The 22862-nt window shown below is 36.4% G+C and overlaps 2 protein-coding genes and 1 long non-coding RNA gene across 3 annotated transcripts in view; 1 reads left to right on the top strand and 2 right to left on the bottom strand.

Moving 5' to 3' along the window:
* Nucleotides 1-3785: 3785 nt before the first annotated feature.
* LOC309498186 lies at nt 3786-5042 on the bottom strand. Its single transcript, XR_014205873.1, has 3 exons — nt 4955-5042; nt 4049-4261; nt 3786-3866 (listed from the first exon to the last, which is right to left on the bottom strand). It is a non-coding gene; the product is annotated as an uncharacterized lncRNA (long non-coding RNA).
* Nucleotides 5043-6829: 1787 nt separating this feature from the next.
* Nucleotides 6830-11369, bottom strand: figla (folliculogenesis specific bHLH transcription factor). Its single transcript, XM_082170388.1, has 4 exons — nt 10685-11369; nt 8699-8848; nt 8534-8623; nt 6830-7607 (listed from the first exon to the last, which is right to left on the bottom strand). Exons 1-4 carry the CDS (start codon nt 10916-10918, stop codon nt 7425-7427), a joined length of 657 nt encoding a protein of 218 aa, XP_082026514.1. The 5' UTR covers nt 10919-11369; the 3' UTR covers nt 6830-7424.
* A 2275-nt stretch (nt 11370-13644) lies between these two features.
* hk2 (hexokinase 2) overlaps nt 13645-22862 on the top strand; it is a 69515-nt gene continuing 60297 nt past the window's right edge. The window contains exons 1-3 of the mRNA XM_082170219.1: nt 13645-13861; nt 19496-19658; nt 22124-22272. Of these exons, the coding sequence (XP_082026345.1) occupies nt 13799-13861; nt 19496-19658; nt 22124-22272 (375 nt within the window). The 5' untranslated portion in view covers nt 13645-13798. The remainder of the gene's footprint in view (nt 13862-19495; nt 19659-22123; nt 22273-22862) is intronic.

Genomic DNA, 22862 nt, shown 5'->3' with positions numbered 1-22862 from the left:
TTGTTTCTGGACATATTCCACATAAAGAACAGTTAACACATATGTCAAGCTTAAACCTAAGGAGATAATGCTTAGCAGGATAATACCCATGTATGATTTTGAAAGAGACTTCTCTTACTTTATTCGTAAGGAGGTATTTGTAAGGAAGGTTCCATATATTCCCCCAATTCAGGTTGTCAACAAAGTTAGACCATAGGGAACAACATTAGGGGTGCTGGTGACATCTCTCTGGAATAAAGAGCGAATGTTACGATTATTATTCCTCGTTGTGGTTGCAAAACAAATATTACGAACTGAGGTCAACTTAGGGTCCAAATCTGGTAGGCAATCTGGTTTTCCAGCCCCTTTTAAGAGAGTTAAAATACCAGATGGGATGGCATCCATAACAATTGCAAACTCTCTTGGGGTGATTGGAAATGCCAAAAGTGTGAAGGAATTCAGAATCATTCAGCAATGATCCATTATCATTTAATAGTTGGGATACTAGAATTATGTTATTATTGAACCAAGTTTTATAAAATAAGGATTTATTCTTGAATTTAATAAGACGATTATTCCAGATGAAGCACCTATGTGGGGAGAAATTAAGGGGATTTTTTCTATTTTATAAATCACATAAAAGTAAAAATTCTAGACCACCAACCTTAGAGAAAATATAATTAGGTATAAAATTCCATGTAGATGTGGGATTTTTTTAGAAAATGCTTTATCCAATTTATTTTAAAAGTATGATTAAGGGTTGTAAAATCAAGAAAGTTTAGACCACCACGTTCAAAGGTGTTCATAATAACAGATTTTTTCACATAATGCGTCTTGTTTTTCCAAATAAAATTGAACAGTGAATTATCAATGGAATTACAGAGCTTTTTGTTGACAAACAAGGGGATAGCTGCAAGACGGGATAAACCTTCTGCCTTTGTCAGCAATACTCGTCCTTTCAAGGATAAATCCCTCTGCAGCCATTGATTTAGCTTTTTCTTTGTCTTATCACTAATCAAATTAAAGTTAACAGAGCATCTCTCCTCCTCATTTTTCATTATAGTAATCCCTAGATAAGTGACCTTATCTTTGATTGATATGCTACAGATCTGGGAGATGTCGCTTTCTTTAAGGGAAAAAAAGTTCACACTTCTTCAGATTTAAGCAGTCCAGAAGCTGCAGAAAATAATTCTATTGTTTTGATAGCGATTGGCACTTGGCTGGCATTTTTTTTAAATAATGTATATCATCTGCTAGTTGGGTGAGGATAACACCAAAACCAAATTTTTCAATAGTTTGAAATATAAAGTTATGCTCTACTGTGTCAAAGGCTTTATAGAAGTCCAAGAAAAAGATAAAACTATCACCAGGGCATAAAAATAATCAATTATATCTAAGACAAGCCGAATATTGTTTGAGATGTGTCTTTTTCTCATGAATCCTGATTGGACTTCATCAATAATAGGGTCTAAACCATTTTTTTTAATCGTTTTGCAATAAATTGAGGCAAACATTTTGTAGTCAGTGTTCAGCAATGAAGTAGGTCGCCAATTATCTATAAACAGTGGATCCTTTTTGGGTTTGGGGATTAACGTAATTAAGCCTTGGGTTAGCGAAGCAGGTAGAGAACCTTTTCCAACACTTTCTAATATTACTTCAAGTAGAAAGGGAGCTAAATCTTGTGTAAAAGCCTGATAAAACTCTGCAGAGAGGCCATCAACACCATGCAGGAGATTTGTTAGTTTTACAATGTTCAATTGCAAAAGTAATTTCCTGCAAGGTTATAGGGTCATCGCAGAGTTTCCTATAATCTTGAGAGATTGGAGTGACGATAAGAGAGTTCAAGAATGTAGTGGTTGATTGGCAATATTTGGACTTGTATACATTTCTATAGAAGTCCGCACAGAAAACAGCTATGCTCTTCGAATTATCAGTTACAGTATCGTTAATATTAAATTGCTGGATTAAATTAAATTTCCCATGATATCTTTCGAAGCCGAAAAAATAGACAGAGTTCTGCTCCCCTTCTTCAATCCTCCTTTTCCTTGACCTTATAAAAAAGCACCTTTTGCTTTGTTGTAGTAAATCTCATTTAGTTTAAGTCGTTCCAAAATTAAATTTCACACAGAAACCGTTTTGTATAGGGCTTGGCAACCGACGTCACTGCGCAAGAAAACGGTACATGGAAAATATGTCATTGATCGGAAATATGGATCCGTATGAGGTGCCTGCAAGAGAATATACTCGAGACCCTGACGATTTACCTTCTCTGACATTTCCAGATATTTTTGTATATTTAGTCTGTGGTGTGAGTGCTTATTCCGAGGCTCAGTTTCGTAATTATAAATCTATGGAAGCCCACGTTCAGTTCACAAATGGCTGGTTCCATGACTATAGATATATACACGGGTCCATGACTTGGAAGCCTACAAACCGCCGAGTTGTGGAAACACTGTTGTTCGTACAAAGGTGCGTATCATCTTGCTTACCTAGCTGTGATTGGTAGGTTGACTAGACACATAAATATAGAAATATTTTTTAGTCTCGTGTACCAGACACAAAGTGTACAGGTTATTTTGGCAAGGCTTGATCCTGTTTTCATTCCCTTACTGTTGCTGGTGATCCCTCGGAGGAAAGATAACCTAGCTGGAAAACATCCTCCTCCATGCACAACAAAAACAGCTCTATAGAAACAGCAGCAGTACTAGAAACTCCCCACACTGTATCTGTTGCCTCATTCAACTGTATGCACTATTTTCATGGCCAAGGATCAATATAAATAGATTAATATGTTTATATCCTTGTTCTTTTGCAGTTAGAATCAGTGGTGTAGTCTAGTTTTTTGTAGTGAGTATACAACTACTCACTACTTGAAAATTTAATTTTGGTAAATGTGTAAGCTAGATTTATGCCTATTTCTTCACATATTTAAGGGCCAAGCATGCGCCCTTAAAATAGCATCTGAATGCGCCACTGAAAACGCACCACTGACTAGTTTTTTGGTCTGTGGCGGAATTGTTTTCTGGGACAGCAAAATAGCACCAGGGAACGTTTGCGCCGGAACACGCCTCCTCTTTTCGCTGAACCGCCCCCGGGACCGCAAGTTCATTCCTTAATTTACCGACGTACGCGCATCTGTCGAGGGAAAAGTCCTCTGTGCGTCGGGTGCAAAATAGGAATGATACATGCGTCGGCGTACAAAGTCAATTGCGCTGGGTGCAAGATAGGGCTCTATCTCTTATTATAGTCAATGAGTGGATATCACCGTAGCAAATTATTTATGTATATCAGAACCATTAAAACAAGCATATTGTCAAAGGTGCAGTTGACATTTGTGAACTGATGTATTTGTACATGCAATATATTCTGTTGACTGACTTTGTTTAATAAATTCCCACATTCAGATTTTTTTTAATAATTTTTGTTCATTAGTAAAAATGGATAAACCTTCTTAATCTTTCTTATTCAGCAGATCACCTCCCAGCAGGTTTGACATTATCCTGGAAGTAACCAGGGTTGGTGATGTTGCCAGCAGGTTTGTAAAAGGCCACAGTGATGAACTTTCCTTTTACATCTGATGCCAGGCCGACCCCAACCTGGTCTGTAGACCTCCAGATCATCTGGGTGAAGTTACCTGTGCACATAAAAAATTTACACCTGAAAAAAAACTTTTATTTTATGGTTTGTGATATATATTGTCTGATATATATAACATAAACATACATATTGAATCGATATTTGCTATAATATTTTACAGCTTTAACCATTTAACCTCTTCAGTTGATACGAGTGCAAAATGAATAACCTACCAGTTCCACTCTGAAAGCCAGGAGTTGCAAAGTTGTACTTTACAGTTTCCTTTTACCATGATTCAGCAACCTCTTTTCCTATATATATATATATATATATATATATATATATATATATATATATATATATATATATATATATATATATATATATATATATATATAATATATAAAATTAATAGTTTTTTTATTAACTTTATCATTCTGGTGTGCTATAGTTTTTTATATAGAGACCCAATTTGCGGGAATAACCACTTTACCTGTTGGATGCACCATGTTGGATGTCCATTTGTAAGACTCTCCGTGATCTTTGCCGCTGTTCTTCAGGGCGTTAATGCTAATCAGATGTGCTGCCCAATCCTGAGCCTCTTTACTGAGGATGGGGCACAGCGAGAGAGGCCGTGCCCCATGTTGCCGCCGGTAATCATTTTGAGCTTCAAGCAGTGACTGACGAAACTGGGACAAGATCTCACCTTTATCAAAGGAAAAGAAAAAGCTGTTAAGAGAAGAGAAGAGCTGAAGAGACTTGAGTTGAAACTAAGGCTTTGGTCTTTTTGACGTCACTTTTTACATGATTTCAAATAAGTTTGTGCACAGCTTTATACATCAAATAGTGCTGCAAAATGAAAACAATGGACCTGACTGTGTGTCTTTATTATGTTTAATTGCAAGTGTTCCACAAAGCAGTCTTTGTAGGAGCTGATTTTCTCAAACTAATAGTTTGAGTAAGTACATGTTGGCATGAAAGGAAGCATTTATGCTGCATTTATTCAGCTGAATTTAAATAGATGCAAAACCACTTAAAAAAAATAAGCATTGTTTTATTAAAGTAAACAATAGTGTGCTGTGCTGATCAGAAAAGGGTTATAATAGTTTACTCATAGTAAACCTACTATAAAAAAAAACAATTCTGTTTCTTGTGGAAGTCCATTTCTGCTACATAATAAAAAAACTTTAAAAAAAACTTTATTAGGACATACTAAATCAAAATTGTGACAAATTGAAATTATGAGATAAAGAGATTAATGAGATTAATAATCTCATAATTTCCATAATTCCATAATTTTGAATGAACTGATTCATCAAAGTATGCATTATGTTCTTATGTGGCAAAAAAAAAATAGTCCTCCATAGTTTCTTAAGGTATTCATGTCCTCATTGCTTACCTTCTGAGCTGCTGCTCTGTGGAGACTGACTCTTACATGGTGCATGGACTCTCATGGTTTGACTTGATGCTGAGAGCAGCAGTGCTTGTCCAACTCTGTCAGCTGAACACCAAAAAATATGTTTAAAACTTTGTGAACATTATACAATAAGAGTTCAAATAAATATAATTAAATTATATTGAATATATATTAAATATATATTATATTTTAATTTATATATTATTTATAATTACACAATAAATATAATTACATAGATATACATATATATATATATATATATACATATATATATATATATATATATATAAAATAAATAGTCATACTTTCAATCTACATCTACTTTATACAATAATCATACAAAATATATTCAGTATTATATCCCTGCACATGTATATCAGACTCCCCAGATGGGGTGGATTTGAAGTCGAGTTTGGAACCTGCCGCTAGGACATTTCTTTCAAAATATCCAGCATTGCTGATGTTTCCTGCTGGGAGGTACTGACCCACCACAAAAGTTGTGTTCCCGTCAGTGGCCAGTCCAACTCCCAACTCCTTTGTGTCCTTCCACACGACCTGTGTGGGGTGACCTGGAGAAACCACCAGGAGTCAGTGTTGTAAAAGAGACTAGAGCCAATTTAACAACCTAGAGTGTTTACAGACAGACTCACCTGTTTTGGAGCAGAATCCCGGCCTACTAAAGTTGTAGTCCTAATTTCACTGTACCAGCTTTCCACTGCCTCATGTCCTGTAGAAAAGCAGAGAAAAAGGGATGTAGGGCTAATTGTTTCTACAATGCCGTATCAAAACACCACTGGATTGGTTCACAGTGTGCAATACTAATTAAATGTATTAAAAGACAACAAAAATGCTTTATCTCCATTGTTTAATGTCTTGTAATTAAGTTACAAAGTTGACAACAGGAGAATGCCTGCAATGGCATCTAATTCTAGTGCACCCCACTTGACCAAGGTCGGTCTGACTGGATATGACTGTCCTGGGGTGCATTTCCCCCAACTATGGCAAGTTCCGTCGTTATCAGCATAGTTCAACGAGTCCGTGTTTCCCGAAACCATCGTTCCAACGAACATTCGCAAACAGCATCGCAAAGTTGTGTGGTTGGAAGGGATTGACTCAGAAAGAGTCAATGAATGCACGCGAGTCACCTGATCCACAAATGCACATCTTACTTGTTGCATGCACATATTCTGACCTACATTAATACAAAATCGTGGTTTTGTATTAACAACTATGTCTCTATTTGTACAAAATGCTGCACATTCATGCATTTCTGGAATTTGCACACACAAGTTGTATTGTAGCTTATTAGTTTAAATGACGCACATTTGTGAATTTGGCATTTGGTTGTAGATAGTAAAAGATATCTGCAACATTTATCAAGTTCATGCATTATAGTGCTTGCACGTGTTAATCATTTTGATACTATATTCATCCCATACTAATTTGCATATTCATCGAACTGCATATACTAAATGAGGCAAGGGAGTAGGTTTATATACAGCTTTTTAAAGCATTAAGAATTTTTCTTCAAGAAAAAAGCGTTTAAATATGTAATTGTGATAAAAGATTAGTTTTAAGGGATAAAACTGACTACAGGGGGATTTTAAATCAAATAAAAATAACTAGCTAGGTTAGCCGATCGCTATCAGTTTGTACTGTACGGATGCAATGAGACCCGTTTCATGTTTGTTCATGTGACGTTCTGCATAAAGCTTAGATGATTCAATAGATGTGTAATTATGCATAATTGTAAGTAAAAAAAAAAAACACGAGAGAGAGAGAGAGAGAGAGAGAGAGAGAGAGAGAGAGAGAGAGAGAGAGAGAGAGAGAGAGAGAGAGAGAGAGAGAGAGAGAGAGAGAGAGAGAGAGAGAGAGAGAGAGAGAGAGAGAGAGAGAGAGAGAGAGAGAGAGAGAGAGAGAGAGAGAGAGAGAGAGAGAGAGAGAGAGAGAGAGAGAGAGAGAGAGAGAGAGCTCTTGGGCTTCTAACTAAAGTGCGTAGACTTGATTTTTACAGCTTTTCGCAGAAATGTTTTTTAGCTATATAAATTCAACATGCAAAGACATTTTCTAAGACAATATTGAACCTCATTAGTCTTTGACACATGGCTTTTTAACCTTGATGTTGAAAAATTGTAATAATGATTAAAACGCATTAATTAGCATTTACAATTTATTCATGTTTGTAAACCATAAAGCAGCAGAAAAGACTCAAAATAAACTTTATAGAGATTTTCCTCCCATAATTAATGGAGTTCACATTTATGAAAAAATAAATAATCCAACAAAATAAAGTCTCATGAGAGCTCAGCATCAGTCAACCATCCAACTCATCTTGGCTGACATTTCAAATATTTTAGTAATATTAGTGATAAAGGGCACAAATAGCATGAAGTGAAGATCTTGATGTCACATATAGAAAAATGTGAGTGATTCAAAGCACCAAAAGAAGGCACTAAGACGAGAGTGTACTCGTTACCACCGATTGTTCTGAGCCGACCTGAACAATGTACATTGGTACGACACACTGTACTGTCATGTTGTTGAGATCAATGTCATCGTCCGCTCCTGTCGCCATGGTGACCACTGGGGCAGCCAAGCTCACGTCCTCAGATAGAAAGGGATTCAACTCCAGAGCCTGAGGAGGAGGAGATCGAGGTGAACCATACAGCGATAGCATGCAGAGAGATTTCAGAGGAAAAAAGGAAGAGGAAATAATAAATGTTTCTTGAGCAGCAAATCTGCATATTAGAATGATTTCTGAAGGATCATGAGACTGAAGACTGGATTAATTTTGCTTAAAATAAAGCTTTGACATCATAGGAATACAACTTTCTTCTCCAATATATTCAACTAGAAAACTAATAACATTTTATTTTACAATATTACCAGTGTTGGGGAAGCTACTCTGAAACTGTAGTTTGACAAGCTACAAAAGTAGTTGAGATAGTCAAGCTACTCTTTTGAAAAAGTAAAACTACTTAGATTTTTTTTTTTTTTTTTTTTTTTTTTTTTTACAGTGACATTGTATATTACAAACAACTGAATAATTGTTAATGAAGAACGATTCTTTTATGATTGACAGATGCTTTGACAAAGCAATGGTGCAAAACACAACGTCGTTATAAAACGGTGGCGGGACAGATTAAACAGATTTAGGTCATCATAAAATCAGACAGACATTTGATATAGTGCAATAAAGCAGGACAATTCATTTTAAAAGGCTATGATTCACCTGTAAATGCCCAGACAGCGTTTTTAATCTTTGGCTTGCATATTCATAACTAGCTCACTGGAAAAGCTACACTGCTTTAAAAGCAATTTAGCGCCAGTCAAGCTACTGAAAATGTAGTTTAGTAGCGTTACTACTTGCAGTTAGCTACTCCAACACTGAATATTACAGATTTACTGTATTTTTGATCCAACATACACATACTTGGTGGCCAAGAGAGAAAGGGGGAACAAAAACATCCAAACTTTTGAATGTTAGTGTGACATCTGATTGAAAGCATTTACTTAAAACACATTTTACACACTTCTAGAACATTTCGTCAGTGAACTCACATCCTCCATTCTCCAGAGATCAGAAGAGTCACTCTCCATGCTTGAGTAGTTGATTCCAGTGTCCAGGAAAACATTTGCATTCCCATTTCCCTGCCACACACACACACACGAATGGTCTTGTAATATCTTCTAGGACAAAAGGGAATGGTGTGGGGCTTGACTCACAGTGGCAGAGGTGTGATTGAGGACCGCTGAGAGGAGCCGGATGTACTCCGTTGCAGCCTTCAGCATGTCCACTTTACTGGGCTTTCGATCTCGCGGCATCACTGGCACAATACGGCGAAGGTACGAGAACATGCTGTTCAGGCTCCTCACCTGAGTGGAGCAGCAGATGACACCATTAACAGGCAACATTTCACAACATCTTTGACGGGAACCAAATAAATAACACAAAAATGGAGCTGAGGAACAAACTGGTCTCACGATGCTTTTGGGAAACGCAGCCCTGATGAATACAATATAGGGTAGATCAAGACCAGTATTTTGGTTTTTAAAGGAAGTTACCCAATAGAGAAAATTACATAATTTACTCACCCTCCCATGAGTCCCATCCCAAACCCGATCTACTACATACTTCTTTTACAAAATATAATGACTTGAAAACACAGAAATGCTTTACTGTAGCCCAGCATCATAGTGAACGACCATCATGGACTAATTAAATTGAATGTGTCACAATGCATTAGATCAACTCTGAGAAAGTCAGCTAGTCTCTCTAATTAGGCTATAGATTTTAGAAAATTTCCATAATTCCAATTTGGAGTCCTGAGAGCAGGCTTAACAAAGGAAAAAATTATGCATTACAGCTTAAAAAGTCCATGGTCATTAGTCTTAAAGTCCCCCTGTAATTTTATCCCTTAAAAAAAACAACAACAACATCTTTGATTACCAAAATGTCATATATATATATATATATATATATATATATATATATATATATAAAATTCATGCCTTGAAATAGCGTGAATGTAACTCTACACCCTTGCCTCATTTAGTATATGTGGTTCTATGAAAATGCTAATTAACCCCACCTCCACCCACTCACACAAGATAGTTTGTGACGTCAGAAACACCAGCGATTTCAAACCATGTTTTTGAGACCGTCTTTGGTTCACTGCAGTTTTAAGGAGAAAATATTCAGCAATGGTGTTGATTTATGAATTTGTACATGGTTTGTATTAAAAACACCACATAGACATAGACAACATTAAACGCTTGATTTTCACCAGGGGAACTTTAAGACCTGCCATTTGAACATTTATTTCTGTCAAAGCTGAAGTTATTAAAATAAAAATGCATTTTCTGAAATGCCAAAGAAGCAGGAGAACAGTGTTCCAGCTGAAGCAGGAAGGCCTTTATTACACCATCAATGGCCCTGAGATTTTGAATGGCAAATCTTTCAGCAAGTCAATTAGAGATCTTAAAAAAGAAAGAAAAAAGAACTGCAATCTTTCTGTAAAGCCATAAAAAAACAACAAAAAAAACAACAACGAGGTTAACAAAAGGATTGAAAGAAGTCTGCATGGTTAGCACGTGCATTTTGATAGAAACAAATGGATTTTGTCTTTCTCTTTTGTTATGGTTTACTAAATATTAAAACTGGAAACTTGCTCCTAAGATGATTTTACTGCACCAGGAAAGACTAGTCTTAAAAAGACGACAATCCATCACAAAGGATAAAATAAAAACACTACAATATTTATTGTAAAAACCATTCAGCCCTTTTTACACAAATTCCAAGTAGGCTATTTTAGTTGTGCTTGCCTTGCACCCTAAAGTTTTATCAAAAGTTATAGTGTACTTGGAGCCATCATTACCATGGAAAGAGAGTCAGCGAAGAGCATTTATGAAATGAGACTTGTTGTGAAGGAATATTTTTGACCAGTAGCTTATTTTTCAGTCAAGCTGTAAATGGAAACATTATGCAAAAAGGGCAAAACATTTATTTTTACCATTACTTTTTGCAAGTCTGTCGATTTATTCGAGAAACGTAAAGTTTCCATCACAGAATGCCTGGCATCAAGTAAAACAGCACCGTGAACTAATGAACTAATGTAAATCTGCAGCGCTTCACTCGCCCAAAGAGGGCAGCAATGTACAAATGCTGGAAACAAAATTATGCTTGCTGTCGTGAACTTTGCAAACACTCACCCGCAGTCTCTCCTTTGCGTTTGCAAGCTGTCGTCTCTTAACAGCTTTATCTCGGTCCTCCGTATCGAGGTACTGGCCGTCTTCCAAACGGACAAATTTACCAATATTCACGTGAACGGGAAGTGAAGGTTCATCGCTCTCGCACAACAAAATATCGCCCATAAGCTCGCGCTCTGGGACTTTCATGAGACCCACTATGGACCTGAACTTCTTGCCGGTCATTTCACCTGACATTCGTGTATTTTCTTTAAAATACTAAATGAGAAAATTGCTCAGCAGGCCTATAGTCTAAAATAACACAGGTAAAGCAAATTATATGTTTGGAAAGAAAAAATTATTGTAATTGATCATAGGCTAGTGTAGAATCTATTGGTCTAGAAGTTGGTCAAATGACTCATTAAAAATCTAATTCTAACTGATATCACCTGTGCGACAAACTCCACTCTGACCGATGTAGATTAGGTGCTTTTCAGGCTTCACCGCTAGATGGCAGTGCAGGGGTCATATCTATTGAATCTGCATGAAAAGTCATTTTACCCTGAATCCTGAATTCATGTGATTGAACGTAAAGTTCTTACTCTGCTGGCAGTAATGTTGATATCCTGGTAATTTTTCGTGGGGAAGTTAAGTTGTCACAAGAACTGTAGCCTATAAACTTCACTTGAACTTCCCGTCTTACTCATTTTAGCTTCTCCTTTGTTTCAAACTTTCAACATCAGTGTTTCAATTTTCATTAAACAACAGCAACAACAGTGGATAAGCTGTTCATGTCTGTCAAGTAACGTTTTTGTACACAAGCATGAATGCACTGCAGCAGATTGCATTTGCATAAACATTGCATCATCATTCATATTATTTTGTTGTTGCTTTTCTTCCCTTTCAGTAAATACTAGCCTACTTCAGATCCATCCCCACTTCTTGACTCAGTGAAACTGTACAACATAATTGTCACTGGTCATAAACATATTCACTGAAAATAATTACACACTTACACAAATACGCTCATTATAGCCTTCAGTCTGAGCAAGTGGCATTGTACTGAACACATACTGTCTATCACCTTTCTTTTGTAAGAAATCATCCTTTATGATCCAGTTAAGTGGAAATGCATCATACTGGTGAGTCATTTGTCTGCATTACTTAATCGTATGCTTTTTAAAACAATATCCTTTTTCAGAGAGAAGATGTATAAAAACGTGGATTAAACATAATCCATAAAATATTCCTGGCAAAATTCAATAATAAATAACTAAACATCTTAGTGTGGTGATGTCTGAAAATTATCCAATGTAAACATCCTGTTCATCTTCATTACTTCCTTGTTAAATCATAAAACCACAACTAACTTTTATGAATTGATAACCTAATGACGCATCACGGAATCACCAGATTGAGAGAGGATAAAGTTGTCCTGTTCTTATCGGTCTTACATCATACAACATACATCGGTCATACATCAGTCTGAACCATTCTGTAAAAGATTTGATTCAGTGTATTATTTGCTGTTTTCCCCCATAACAAAGAACTCTAATCACACTTCTTTTGAACATAAAATGAAATAAAAAAGAAGCAAACCATGTCTCTAACTCAGTCTGTATTTATCTCCATAATTCACAACTACAATGGCCTAATATCATACTTTCCAATGCCTTGGATACAATTGTGAAAGACATCAAATAGATTTTTCTTTTCTGTTTTTGGCTGTTATTATCTTTTACTTTATATATATATATATATATGTATGTAAACAAGAAAAAACAAGAAGTGTTATGAAAACATTCATCACAGAAGACTTTAATATGTTGCATTTGTTTCAGCAAGTAAAGATACCTTTACCCCAGTTTACAGCTTGCTCATGCAAGAGACTGTAGTTGCCCTCACGATAATGATTTTGAGAACAACTGAGGCACAATTGTGGGTCTGGAATCTGATCAGCTGCTGTCTTACATTAATGTGCCTGTAGGATGTTAGGAACTCAATTCATGCTTATCTGATAACAGGGGACCAGCTCTCTCCAAAGACATTCTGTGAATTCATAATCGTACTAACCCAAATAAGTAGGCAAAGTGGTGTTGCAGGTTTTTCAAAAGTGAGCTTCAGTGAAAGGAGGAGTACTAACAACACTAGTCACTTGAAAAACGAATTTCTTTTGTACAACACTCTTGTTGCTTTTAATTTTTTTTAACTCATATTATATACTACAGTGACATAGTGTTGTCAACGTATATGCAATTACAAATATTCTAATTAGAATCTGCCAACAAATACCATTACTGTTTTTTAGACTGTAAAAGATGGTCACATGTTTTTTTAAACACATTTTCAGTGATTTCTGACCTTCTGAACTCTCTCTAGTTCATATCACGTCTGAGCTATATGGAAAACATCTTTTAGACTCCCAAATGTGTAGGGGGACAAATGCAAAGTTTGAAGTCAAGAGACTGTTTTTAATAAAGAAGTCATAATGAAACTATTGCTGTGTATGTCATACAAGGAGACGTGCCAAGTTGCACATCTAGTTCTATTGTGTCATACTGACAAAATGAACTAATTCAGATGAAGAGCACTTACTCTTGCTGCAACCTAGACTCCTTTATTCTTAAATACATAAAAACATCATCCCATTATGCTGTTTAACCAGAGCTTTCACTGACAAATGATCTTGAATTAAAGTAAATTGCCATTTTTATCATGTCTTTTTTTATGCATGACTTGATCAAACTGCTAAAAAATGAAGTCATATGTTAGCCTACATAAAATTGGATTAAATATATATATATTTAATCATTTTATTATATCATAAATTATGCTGGGCTTGGTTGAGAGTCTGGGTGGGGGTGTCCCAGAGTCTGTAAAGTTTGACACGCCTTCTTTGCGGCCAATCAGCAGCAAGAATTTCAGTGACGTAAAACTACTCAAATTACTAGTGTGAAGTGGGTGGAATTAATAGTGACATCACTCTGCATCATCATCATCGTACCGGATAGCGCAAGTCCAAGAAAGAGTTTGAGAAACTTGAAGAACATGAGCTCGCACTCAAAGTGACTTACAATCAGTTCAGATCACATCCAACACACTTAAGAAGTTTAAGACACCCCAAGCTGACAGAAGACGATGATCGCCTCTCATTTACTGGCATACTACTTCACTGAGCTTCATCATGACCACGTCCAGAAAGTAAGTAGCCTACTACTGTAGCCGGCTTGCGCTAAATCGACATCTCACATGTAACGTTATATTGACTTAATCAGGCCGATCGATGAGTGAAGATCATTATCGGTCAGTTACAATGTTCGTTTGTTTGTTAGTTGGTTTTTAATGTAAGTCGTTCACATCCTTTCGCATCTACTACACGTGTGTGTGACAGCGAGGTCAGCTTTACATCACTTGGCACAAGATAATATCACGATCCTACTTATAACAGGCTTTGAGATCCTGTAGTTTATTGAATATTCCGTTAGGCCTATATTGATTTCCTTTTATAAATTTCCCCCACATCGAGTATTTCCATGAGTTCCGTGCGTCAGTAGCAAAACGTCAGTTTCCGCATTTCTGAAGTATGAAGAGTAACGTTACGTAGTTTGGGAGTTGGGAGCTGCTCCATACCAATAATAACATTAGATGATATTCGTGTCCATAATATAGGCTACATTTTTTTGTATATAACATAACCGTATCGCTGCCAGTTTGAAATAATGGTCTATAAAAACAATGATAATAAAGGCAAAAATGATATTGGATAAACTAGCTGGGCGAGTTTTTGTGGCGCTTCCTGCCACGACGTACCTTTAACTGAGCGAGTGTTGCTCTGGTAACCTGAGACACTAGCGCCCTGCTAGTCACGTGTGTCACCTCCTGGGCGCGCGACTTCAGTAAATTCCATTATGACAAAAGCATGCAGTGTCTTCTGTGACCTCTGACAAGTACATTGTTGTCACACTTAAAAAAAAAAGAAGAACTGTGATTTTGGATGAATTTGATGTGATGTCCTCCTTCAGAGCAACTCAGGAATTGACAAGATGTTTATATTTCATGCACTCCTATACATGCCTTCATATTCATTGTGATATAGGCCTACGCCAAAGCTTAATTTGTGTTTGTTCACACATTAGCAGATTACAGTCGACAGCCCTTTTTTTTATATACGTAGTGTTTGCTATCAAACAAGGCATTCTTTTACTGAACTGACTCACCTTTGTTTGGTTAACTAGTGTGAATGAAACTGCACTGGATGAATAGTTGTCTGACAAGTCAGCTATTACCCTCAGTGTGTTATAGCCTACGTTATCAACAAATGGCCAAATGAATGGGATCATTGTACAAACAACAAACTGTATGAAATTAATATACCCTGGTTAAAAGCTGCATTTTTATTTTCTACTGTCACTGGGATCTGATTACACACACAATGCCGAACAGAACATTCCAGAATCAAACACAAATTCTTAATACCAAACTAAGAACCAGTGCCATGTTCCTCATGCCAGAGTAGAGTAGGCTATCTCTTAAACATATTTTAATATGTGGCAAGCTCACAAAAATCTTATTAGTAGAGACTACTACTAACATCTATCATGAATAAATCAAATATGTTATGATAAATTATTCTTAGAAATATCATCAAATCAGCATTATATCTTTCCAGAGTTATTGGTCTATATGAAAAATTATAATATTTTCAATGCAGTGCTTAAATGCAATCTCTGAACAAATAACACACATCAGTTTAACTCTAGACTTAGTTACTTTTGTGTCCATCCTTCTTTGAATTTTCGGTCTACGTTATTGTCTTCTGTGTATCAGATCAGTAATTCAACGTGTCATCGCATTCATAATCAGATGTACCGTATCAGTATCCTTATTTGAACATATCATATATTTAATTTGAAGAAGACATGATGAAATATGTCTATGTGCGCATACACAGTGCTGGTTCATGTTTGGAGCACTAGGAATGAAATATGTCTATGAAAACTTGAAACATGCTTTCTCTGTTCCAGTTATGAACTATGATCCGCATTGCGAGTTTCGTTAAGGACTGTCTGAAGGACAACAACACAAAGCTGAACAGGCAGATTTGAACGAACAGTGCCAAAACTGTTTTTTGTTGACATTTGAATTATCTTCTGTAATGTGATCTCATATGGCGCATTCATTTGATTAAAAGAGTTAATTCCTATGAATAATGCAGAGAAAAGCTCATACATTGATGACAGATGCTCTCCAGACACTCTGAATTAATAAGTATACCGCAATTTTTGTGACTTTCGTTCAACTTTGCTTTTTAATCTGACATGCAAAATGATAAACTTTCGCTCTATGATGGTTAAAGTTTGCAATTAATATGAGAATCACGTGCGTTTCGAACCATGGTGCCTGGTCCGTACAGATGAACAACAATACTTCCCATTATGAAGGCTGGGACACGGTCATTGTAAAAAAAACAAAACTTTTTTCTTGTGGTGGAGCAAGAAATGTACACATCAGTGCTTGGGTGTTCCAGATTACGAAATGTCCAAAATTACCCTGATTCATCCTATTACAATTATAATTTCATAAAGAAAAAAAAAAAACCCATGTGACTGTTTGATAAAAGTCATTCAATATTGGCTAGGAAAAGTAAAGTTAAGTTGACAAAAGGTTTAATGAAATGAAACTCACAGTTTCAAAATGCTGTTTGAGGCCAGTGTGGGAGTAATGTGAATAAGAGCCCTGTCTAACATTGAGATTTAAAAGAACTTGTATAAGCAAATGTGATTTAAGCTCTTCTGATTTATGTTGCAACATCTTGTCTTTGTTGTATTTGTGGAGCTGTCTGTACATGAAGGCAGTAAAAACTTCACTGGGATTCAGATTCCTATTTAGATCATTCAATGCACGGCACGCACTCTGACCTTTTTCATATCCTCATGTTATCACTCACTTGTCTTGCATTCAAGAGTTCGGAAATGTCTTGTGCAAATGATCAGTTTCTGGCCTCCTAAGAGTTCTCTTTTCTTTTGTATTGACAATACATTCTGAACCTCATTAAAGTGTCCTCGCATGCGATGGAGTCAAAAGCAGGTGAAATTGGTGGTGTTGAAATTGGCATGTAATTGGAAAGGTGTTCGGTTTAGCCCCAAATAGAAGGTCCCCCCAGGTCAAGACACTCATTGAAATAATTACCCTTTCAACATTATTGTAGGCCTATTGAACAGTCAGTGTTCATAAACACTTTCACATTTCAGTGTCATTGAAATGAATCATTGAATCAGAGTTTTAAATAGATTTTTTTCTTTTTCTTTTTAAATTGAAGTTTCTTTTTAAGCAGACATTTTGAGTTGATTCACAGAAATGAATCAAATGTAACAACTGCAAAACTGTGTTTGCACTTGAAGTTTAAACCAGAATATAATCGCATCTATCTCTGTCTTGACGCGATAATTATAAACTTGTTTATCATAGCACTGTGTACTGTTACATCCAGTATGTCCTGGACAGGACCTTGAGACCAGCCTGGACTTAGACAAGTTTGACTCCATAATGCAGATTGTACTGCATGTGTGTGTGACTTTATACAGTAGTCTGCACTGTATCAGTGCCTTCGGAGTCCTATTTGCCTTTTATACATGATTTTTAATCAAAATAAGCTTCTTTTTTAATACATTTTCACATACAGTTTTTTAAATTGTGTTGTTCTTTCAAATAATCAATAAGAAATAGCCTATATTTTTTATATTCATGCTCTTAAGCCCTGTTGAACCCTGTGTATTAGGCGACAGGTTGATATGTTTCCCATGTGATCTTGGCACCATATGTCTTATCGTGGGCAGCTGTGTGAATGATTCTGTCCCCCTGTGATGTCAAATGTCATATTATAGAAACAGCCATATGAGTTTCACATCTTACATAAGTTCTAAGTATTTACCAAGACAGGCCATTTCTCCTGCTGAGGTGGATATGTGTGATTGTGAATGCATATGCTTTTATAGGTATCTGTATGAATTGCGCCTCAGTACAGTGCTCTGTTTATGCTATTCATCAGGGTGAATTCATCACAGCGAATCGAACCATTATTGAGCTAGAATTGCGAACAACACTTGTTCCATTGTCAGTCATTAAATATAACACTGCAGACCTCAGAGAGAGAGCTGCAATTCTTTTACAATCTGGAAGGATGTTGCCTAAAGAGACTCTTTCTTTCTTCATCTTTATATAACTGCTTTTAAGAGATTCTCTTATGAAGTCAACATCTGACCTTTGAGTGAAAGCTAGTACGGGACATTCCAGCTTCCCTTTCTTGTAAAATATTCTTCAGCTGGTATCAGGACTGTAAGAATAAACGGATGGCCTCAAGTTACTATTGGCCTTCAAAGAAAAGCAGGTCTCTGTGATTGCCAGTGTCAGATAGTGGCCCAGAGCAGCCTTCATTTATATAGGCCTACAAATATTTATATATAATGCAGGATGTAATTCCATTCTGACCGGAACCATAGGCACACAATCAGACAGACTTTCGATTTTATAAAATCAAAAGCTAAAAGCTCAAATTCAACAGCATAAAATAGCACGTTCAGCCTTACTGATTACATTTTGAACAGAACGTTACTCTGTGTTCGAAATGTAATCAGTAAGGCTGAATGTGCTATTTTATACTGTTGTATTTTAGCTCAGATTTTATAAAGTCAAATCTGTCTTTCACATTTTATGCCTACAGCTATTGCCAGAAGGGATGTGCCTACTGCATATAAACATTTGGCAAACATAGTAATTTGGTTATTCAGTGAAAAATTAATAAATAAGTGAAATTTAAAGGAGCTGTATGTAAGAAATGTATTTCAATTAATCATAAAATGGCCCTGATATGTCACTAGACATTAAGAAATCATGTTCATTTCAAATACTTATATCACTGACAACAGTAGTCCGGCCAGGATATTGCAGGATATATATACACCGCTCTACAGTAATTTGAAAGTGATTGCAGTACCAGTTTTGGCCACAATCTTACATAAGGCTCCTTTAAAGTTGCGATATCCAGGCCTGGAAAATACGCTCATGCATAGTTTGTGATATTAGCTCACTTTTCAGCAAAAGCTCTGTTGGCTTTTATTATTTGAGAAATGAAAACTTGTTATGCAAATGGTTAATTATTTGTATGACTACATCACAAAGAGTCAAGTCTTGCAAAAGCATTAGATTGAAAACATGTGTAAATGTGTAAATAATAGAAACGCAGTTCAAAATGGCCCTTCTTTAAATGCAAATGAAGTGAAGGTAAAGCATGTACTCACTATACTCCTAATTACAAAAAGAAAATCTGCTCTTAAACTGGGTGTGTGACAGGCTGTGGAATGGGGTTCGGCCAAGGGAAAATTTTCAGTCAAAAGTTTCAGGTTTTTTTTGCGTTTACCTAGAATAATTTCCAGTTCAGTGAGTATGTATACCTAAAATATTTCATGCCTTTTTGTGAGTGCTTTATGAAATCATTTAAAATAAAATTCTTACCCATTTTGTGAGAACCCTGGTTAGTCTTATTCCATGCTTGCAGAAAATTTGTGGAGACTTTAAATGTAATGTTGCAAAGTTATTATGAGTAGTATGGTAGTTTGCCATTATGACCATACCCCATGCCATGTTGTACATTTGTATGAGAATATGTATTAGTGATTTTTGTCAAAAACTTTACTAATAAAAAGGCTGTGATAATGAGTAAACCAAATAGTAAATCGGTGTTGTTCAGTTGAAGTACATTTCTTTATTAATTAGACCTATATAAAAAAGAAAATAGGAAAATGTAGTGAATTTTCACCCTTCATTTGGTTTTCTCAGGTGGATAAGTACCTGTATCACATGCGACTGTCTGATGAGAACCTGATGGATGTCTCCAAGCGGTTCAGAAGGGAGATGGATAAAGGACTGGGCAGAGACACTAACCCAACTGCAGCTGTCAAGATGCTCCCCACCTTCGTCCGCTCCACACCTGACGGCACAGGTGAGATTTTGACCTATACAGACGGAAAAGGGCATCATCAAAATAGCCTAAGACATTCAAGTTTAGCTTTTTAAAATCACAAAAGGTATCTGAACACAGTTACGCACTTAGAAATGTAGTATGAATTCAGGTAAAATAGACCACTTTTAGCCCAATTTCCAAAAAAGTGCCCCACTTTAGTTGAATCCATTGAATTTCAATGCATTTGAAAAGTAAAAAAATCAAACCAAGCAACACCTACAATGCAAGAGTTTTTCTCAGAACTGACTTTACTTTTCTTTTGACCTTTCACCAACTGACCTCAAGGTCATTTTTATATGTATGAAGTCTGTTCTCCTCAAGTTCTCATACAGTAGGTGTCTTAGCAGAGTAACCACAGGTGGACACTACCTTTCAAACTGAACAAACATCTTTTTGTGAAATGTTTTGCTTAAAATGTTATTCATGATATGTAATGTAACAGCATGTATTTTTTGTGGGTGTGGCTTAAGTATCCAAATCCATTTGAAGGCATTTGTATGTCAACAACTTTTATTACAAATTCTTAATCTAATTATTATGAGGGAAAAAAATTAATTGAATATTGTGAATGAAAAGCATTTGTTGTACCCTTTGGGAATGTGTTGGCGTCAGGTTCCATGTGGGTCATGTCATGGGCGGAGGTATATTATTGTCTTTAGTGGCAAGCATCCTGTGGAACATATTGTTCTGTCCTGGAAGTGGTTCCTTTTTGTTGTGAGATAAAATGAAGAAATGATTGATACAGCTCTCCAGGTGTGTTATTATCACCCCTCACTGTTGATGTGTTTGAGTGTGTGTTTCTGTCACAGTGACTGACAGCAACCCAATGCTGTCACTGGCATCTGAGAGTGTTTGACTGTGCACGTGGGATGAGACAATGTCTCAAGTGGAGTGTGAAAAGAATAACTGTTTTCGGGTTCCTGGAAAGAATGCCTGCACACAGAAAAGTAGTCATGTGAGTGTGAGCCACAAAAGAGTGCTAGGAAGTGTTGCCAAGGGAACGATACTGATCTGAGACCAAGGTGGGTTTGTGTCCAAATGGATGTTTGCCATCCCTGCATACTCAGGGACTTTATTCTCATGTCATGATTCAGCGGTTGAGATGTTTCTGCTTGCTCAACTTTTTGCTTTCTCTTGAAGAGATAGATTTCTTGTTGCATGGTTGTAGATTTAAGCAACTTCCTTGTAACAAAACATTTTGTTTGCAAAGGCAATGTTTATCATGTCGTTTTGAAGTGAGATCTTTGGGTGCATGAAAGCCTGTTGTTATACTGACGTACGCTAAGGCAGAAGGTCACGCCTGTACTGACAGACAACTGTCCTCACCTTGAGAGTTTAACAAATGCTTTCTGAAAGACCTTTAATGTGTGTTAAGCATAGAAAAGCATGCAAAGACTAGTTCCAAAGAGGCCATATCTTGAAAAATCCTTGGAGATAAAAAGTACTTCAAATTCAAAGTACTGTGAGCTTTCAAAAATCTGAAATTCCTCCAACACAATAGAGCCCATCCAGTTATAAGGACATTATAATAAGTGTGACAGCCTTTTAGTGCCACATTAAACAATGTAACATTACAAAGTCATAAAGTGTTGAGAAACAAGTCATAACGGTTATAATTATAATTATTCGTTACATATTGCGCCTTTCTTGGCACTCAAAGTGCTTTACATTTGAAAGGAGGGAATCTGCTCAACTACCACCAATGTGCAGCATCCACCTGGATGATGTGACGGCAGCTATATTGCGCCACACACTGTTTTTTACCGTACAGTGTCCCCATCGCTATACTGGGGCGTTAGGATCACACAGACCACAGGATGAGCGCCCCCTGCTGGCCTCACTAACAGCTCTTCCAGCAGCAACCTGGTTTTCCCAGGAAGTCTCTTGTCCAGGTACAGACCCGGCTCAACCCTGCTGAGCTTCAGTGGGCAACCAGTCTTGGGCTACAGGGTGATATGGCTGCTGGCATAATGCAGGTTTAATAAACAAGTATTGTCTGAGAACAGCTTTGTTCTCATAACATTCAACTTTTTTGGGGGGTAATATTTTATTTTAAGGTGCCAGTTACACATTACATGTACTTACTTTAGTAATAATAGTAAATTATGCATAATTACAAGCAGCTAACCCTAACCATAACCCATATACTAAGAACATGTAGTTAATTAATATTACTCAGTATTTGTTTGTGTAAATAGACTGTAACAACATCACCTTAAAATCATAATCTTTTATTCCCATAATTTTTTATTTTATTCTCAAAATACTGTTTGTTCTGATGTTTTGACTTCATTGTCAAAGCTTGGACTATTTGTAAAATATTAATGTTGTAAAATTCTTATAATGTGATTATTCTTGAGCCATGACCTCTTTGTTCTTGTAATGTTGTCTTTATTCTCGAAATCTATTCTCTTGAGTTAAATTTACATTACATTTGTTTGTAGAAACGGGCGACTTCCTTGCCCTGGACTTGGGAGGAACCAATTTCCGGGTTCTGCTTGTCAGAGTGTCCAGTAATGGGAAGCAGACGGTGGAGATGGAGAACCAGATCTATGCCATTCCAGAGAACATCATGAGGGGAACTGGGACAGAGGTGAGGAGTGTGTGCGCAAGCCTGTTGAATTCTTTCTTCTGCGGGTCTTGTTGTTGTTTTGTTTTTTTGTCGTTTTTTTATGAGTGTTTCTTACTCGGATCTCATTTTAGGCTTTGCTAGCCTCAGCACATATTTAAGAACCTGTCTTTGAAAATTCTTGTTGTGATCTTTAAAGGTCTAGGAGATGGAACGCAACATTCAAATATCACACTACTGCTGGTATATGGGATACAGCAGAAAGAAACATGAATAGAATAAACGTGATAATTTATTACAAAAAGCCGAAGCCACTAGATACAGTGAGTGAGCTATGTACAATGTAAAAGAAAACACACAAAAGGAAACGAACATACAAATAATTATAGGGAAAAGGAACTTAAGTGGCGCCAAATTAAAGAACCAAAACTAAACAAAATAATTCCCTTAAACTACCCCCACAACCTCTAACCTAATAAAATAAAATGTGAAAAATAAACCGAATTCTGCAGCGTATTCGACGCCCTAAAATCCTTCTCTAACTAAGAGAACAAAAATACAAAGGGTGGCGCACACTTCTTACCTAGTGTGTCTAACACCTGACATTACTACGG

Source organism: Leuciscus leuciscus (assembly GCF_965113295.1).
Source record: "Leuciscus leuciscus genome assembly, chromosome: 5".
In the NCBI taxonomy this organism is placed as follows: Eukaryota; Metazoa; Chordata; class Actinopteri; order Cypriniformes; family Leuciscidae; genus Leuciscus; species Leuciscus leuciscus.
This window is presented reverse-complemented; position numbering and strand designations above follow the sequence as displayed.

Coding starts and splice junctions, on each gene's coding strand:
- figla (XM_082170388.1), bottom strand. CDS start 10,918: ATGTCAGGTGAAATGACCGGCAAGAAGTTCAGGTCCATAGTGGGTCTC. Junction 8,849..10,684: donor ACGCAAAGGAGAGACTGCGG/GTGAGTGTTTGC, acceptor TGCTCCACTCAG/GTGAGGAGCCTGAACAGCAT. Junction 7,608..8,533: donor ATCTCTGGAGAATGGAGGAT/GTGAGTTCACTG, acceptor CCTCCTCCTCAG/GCTCTGGAGTTGAATCCCTT.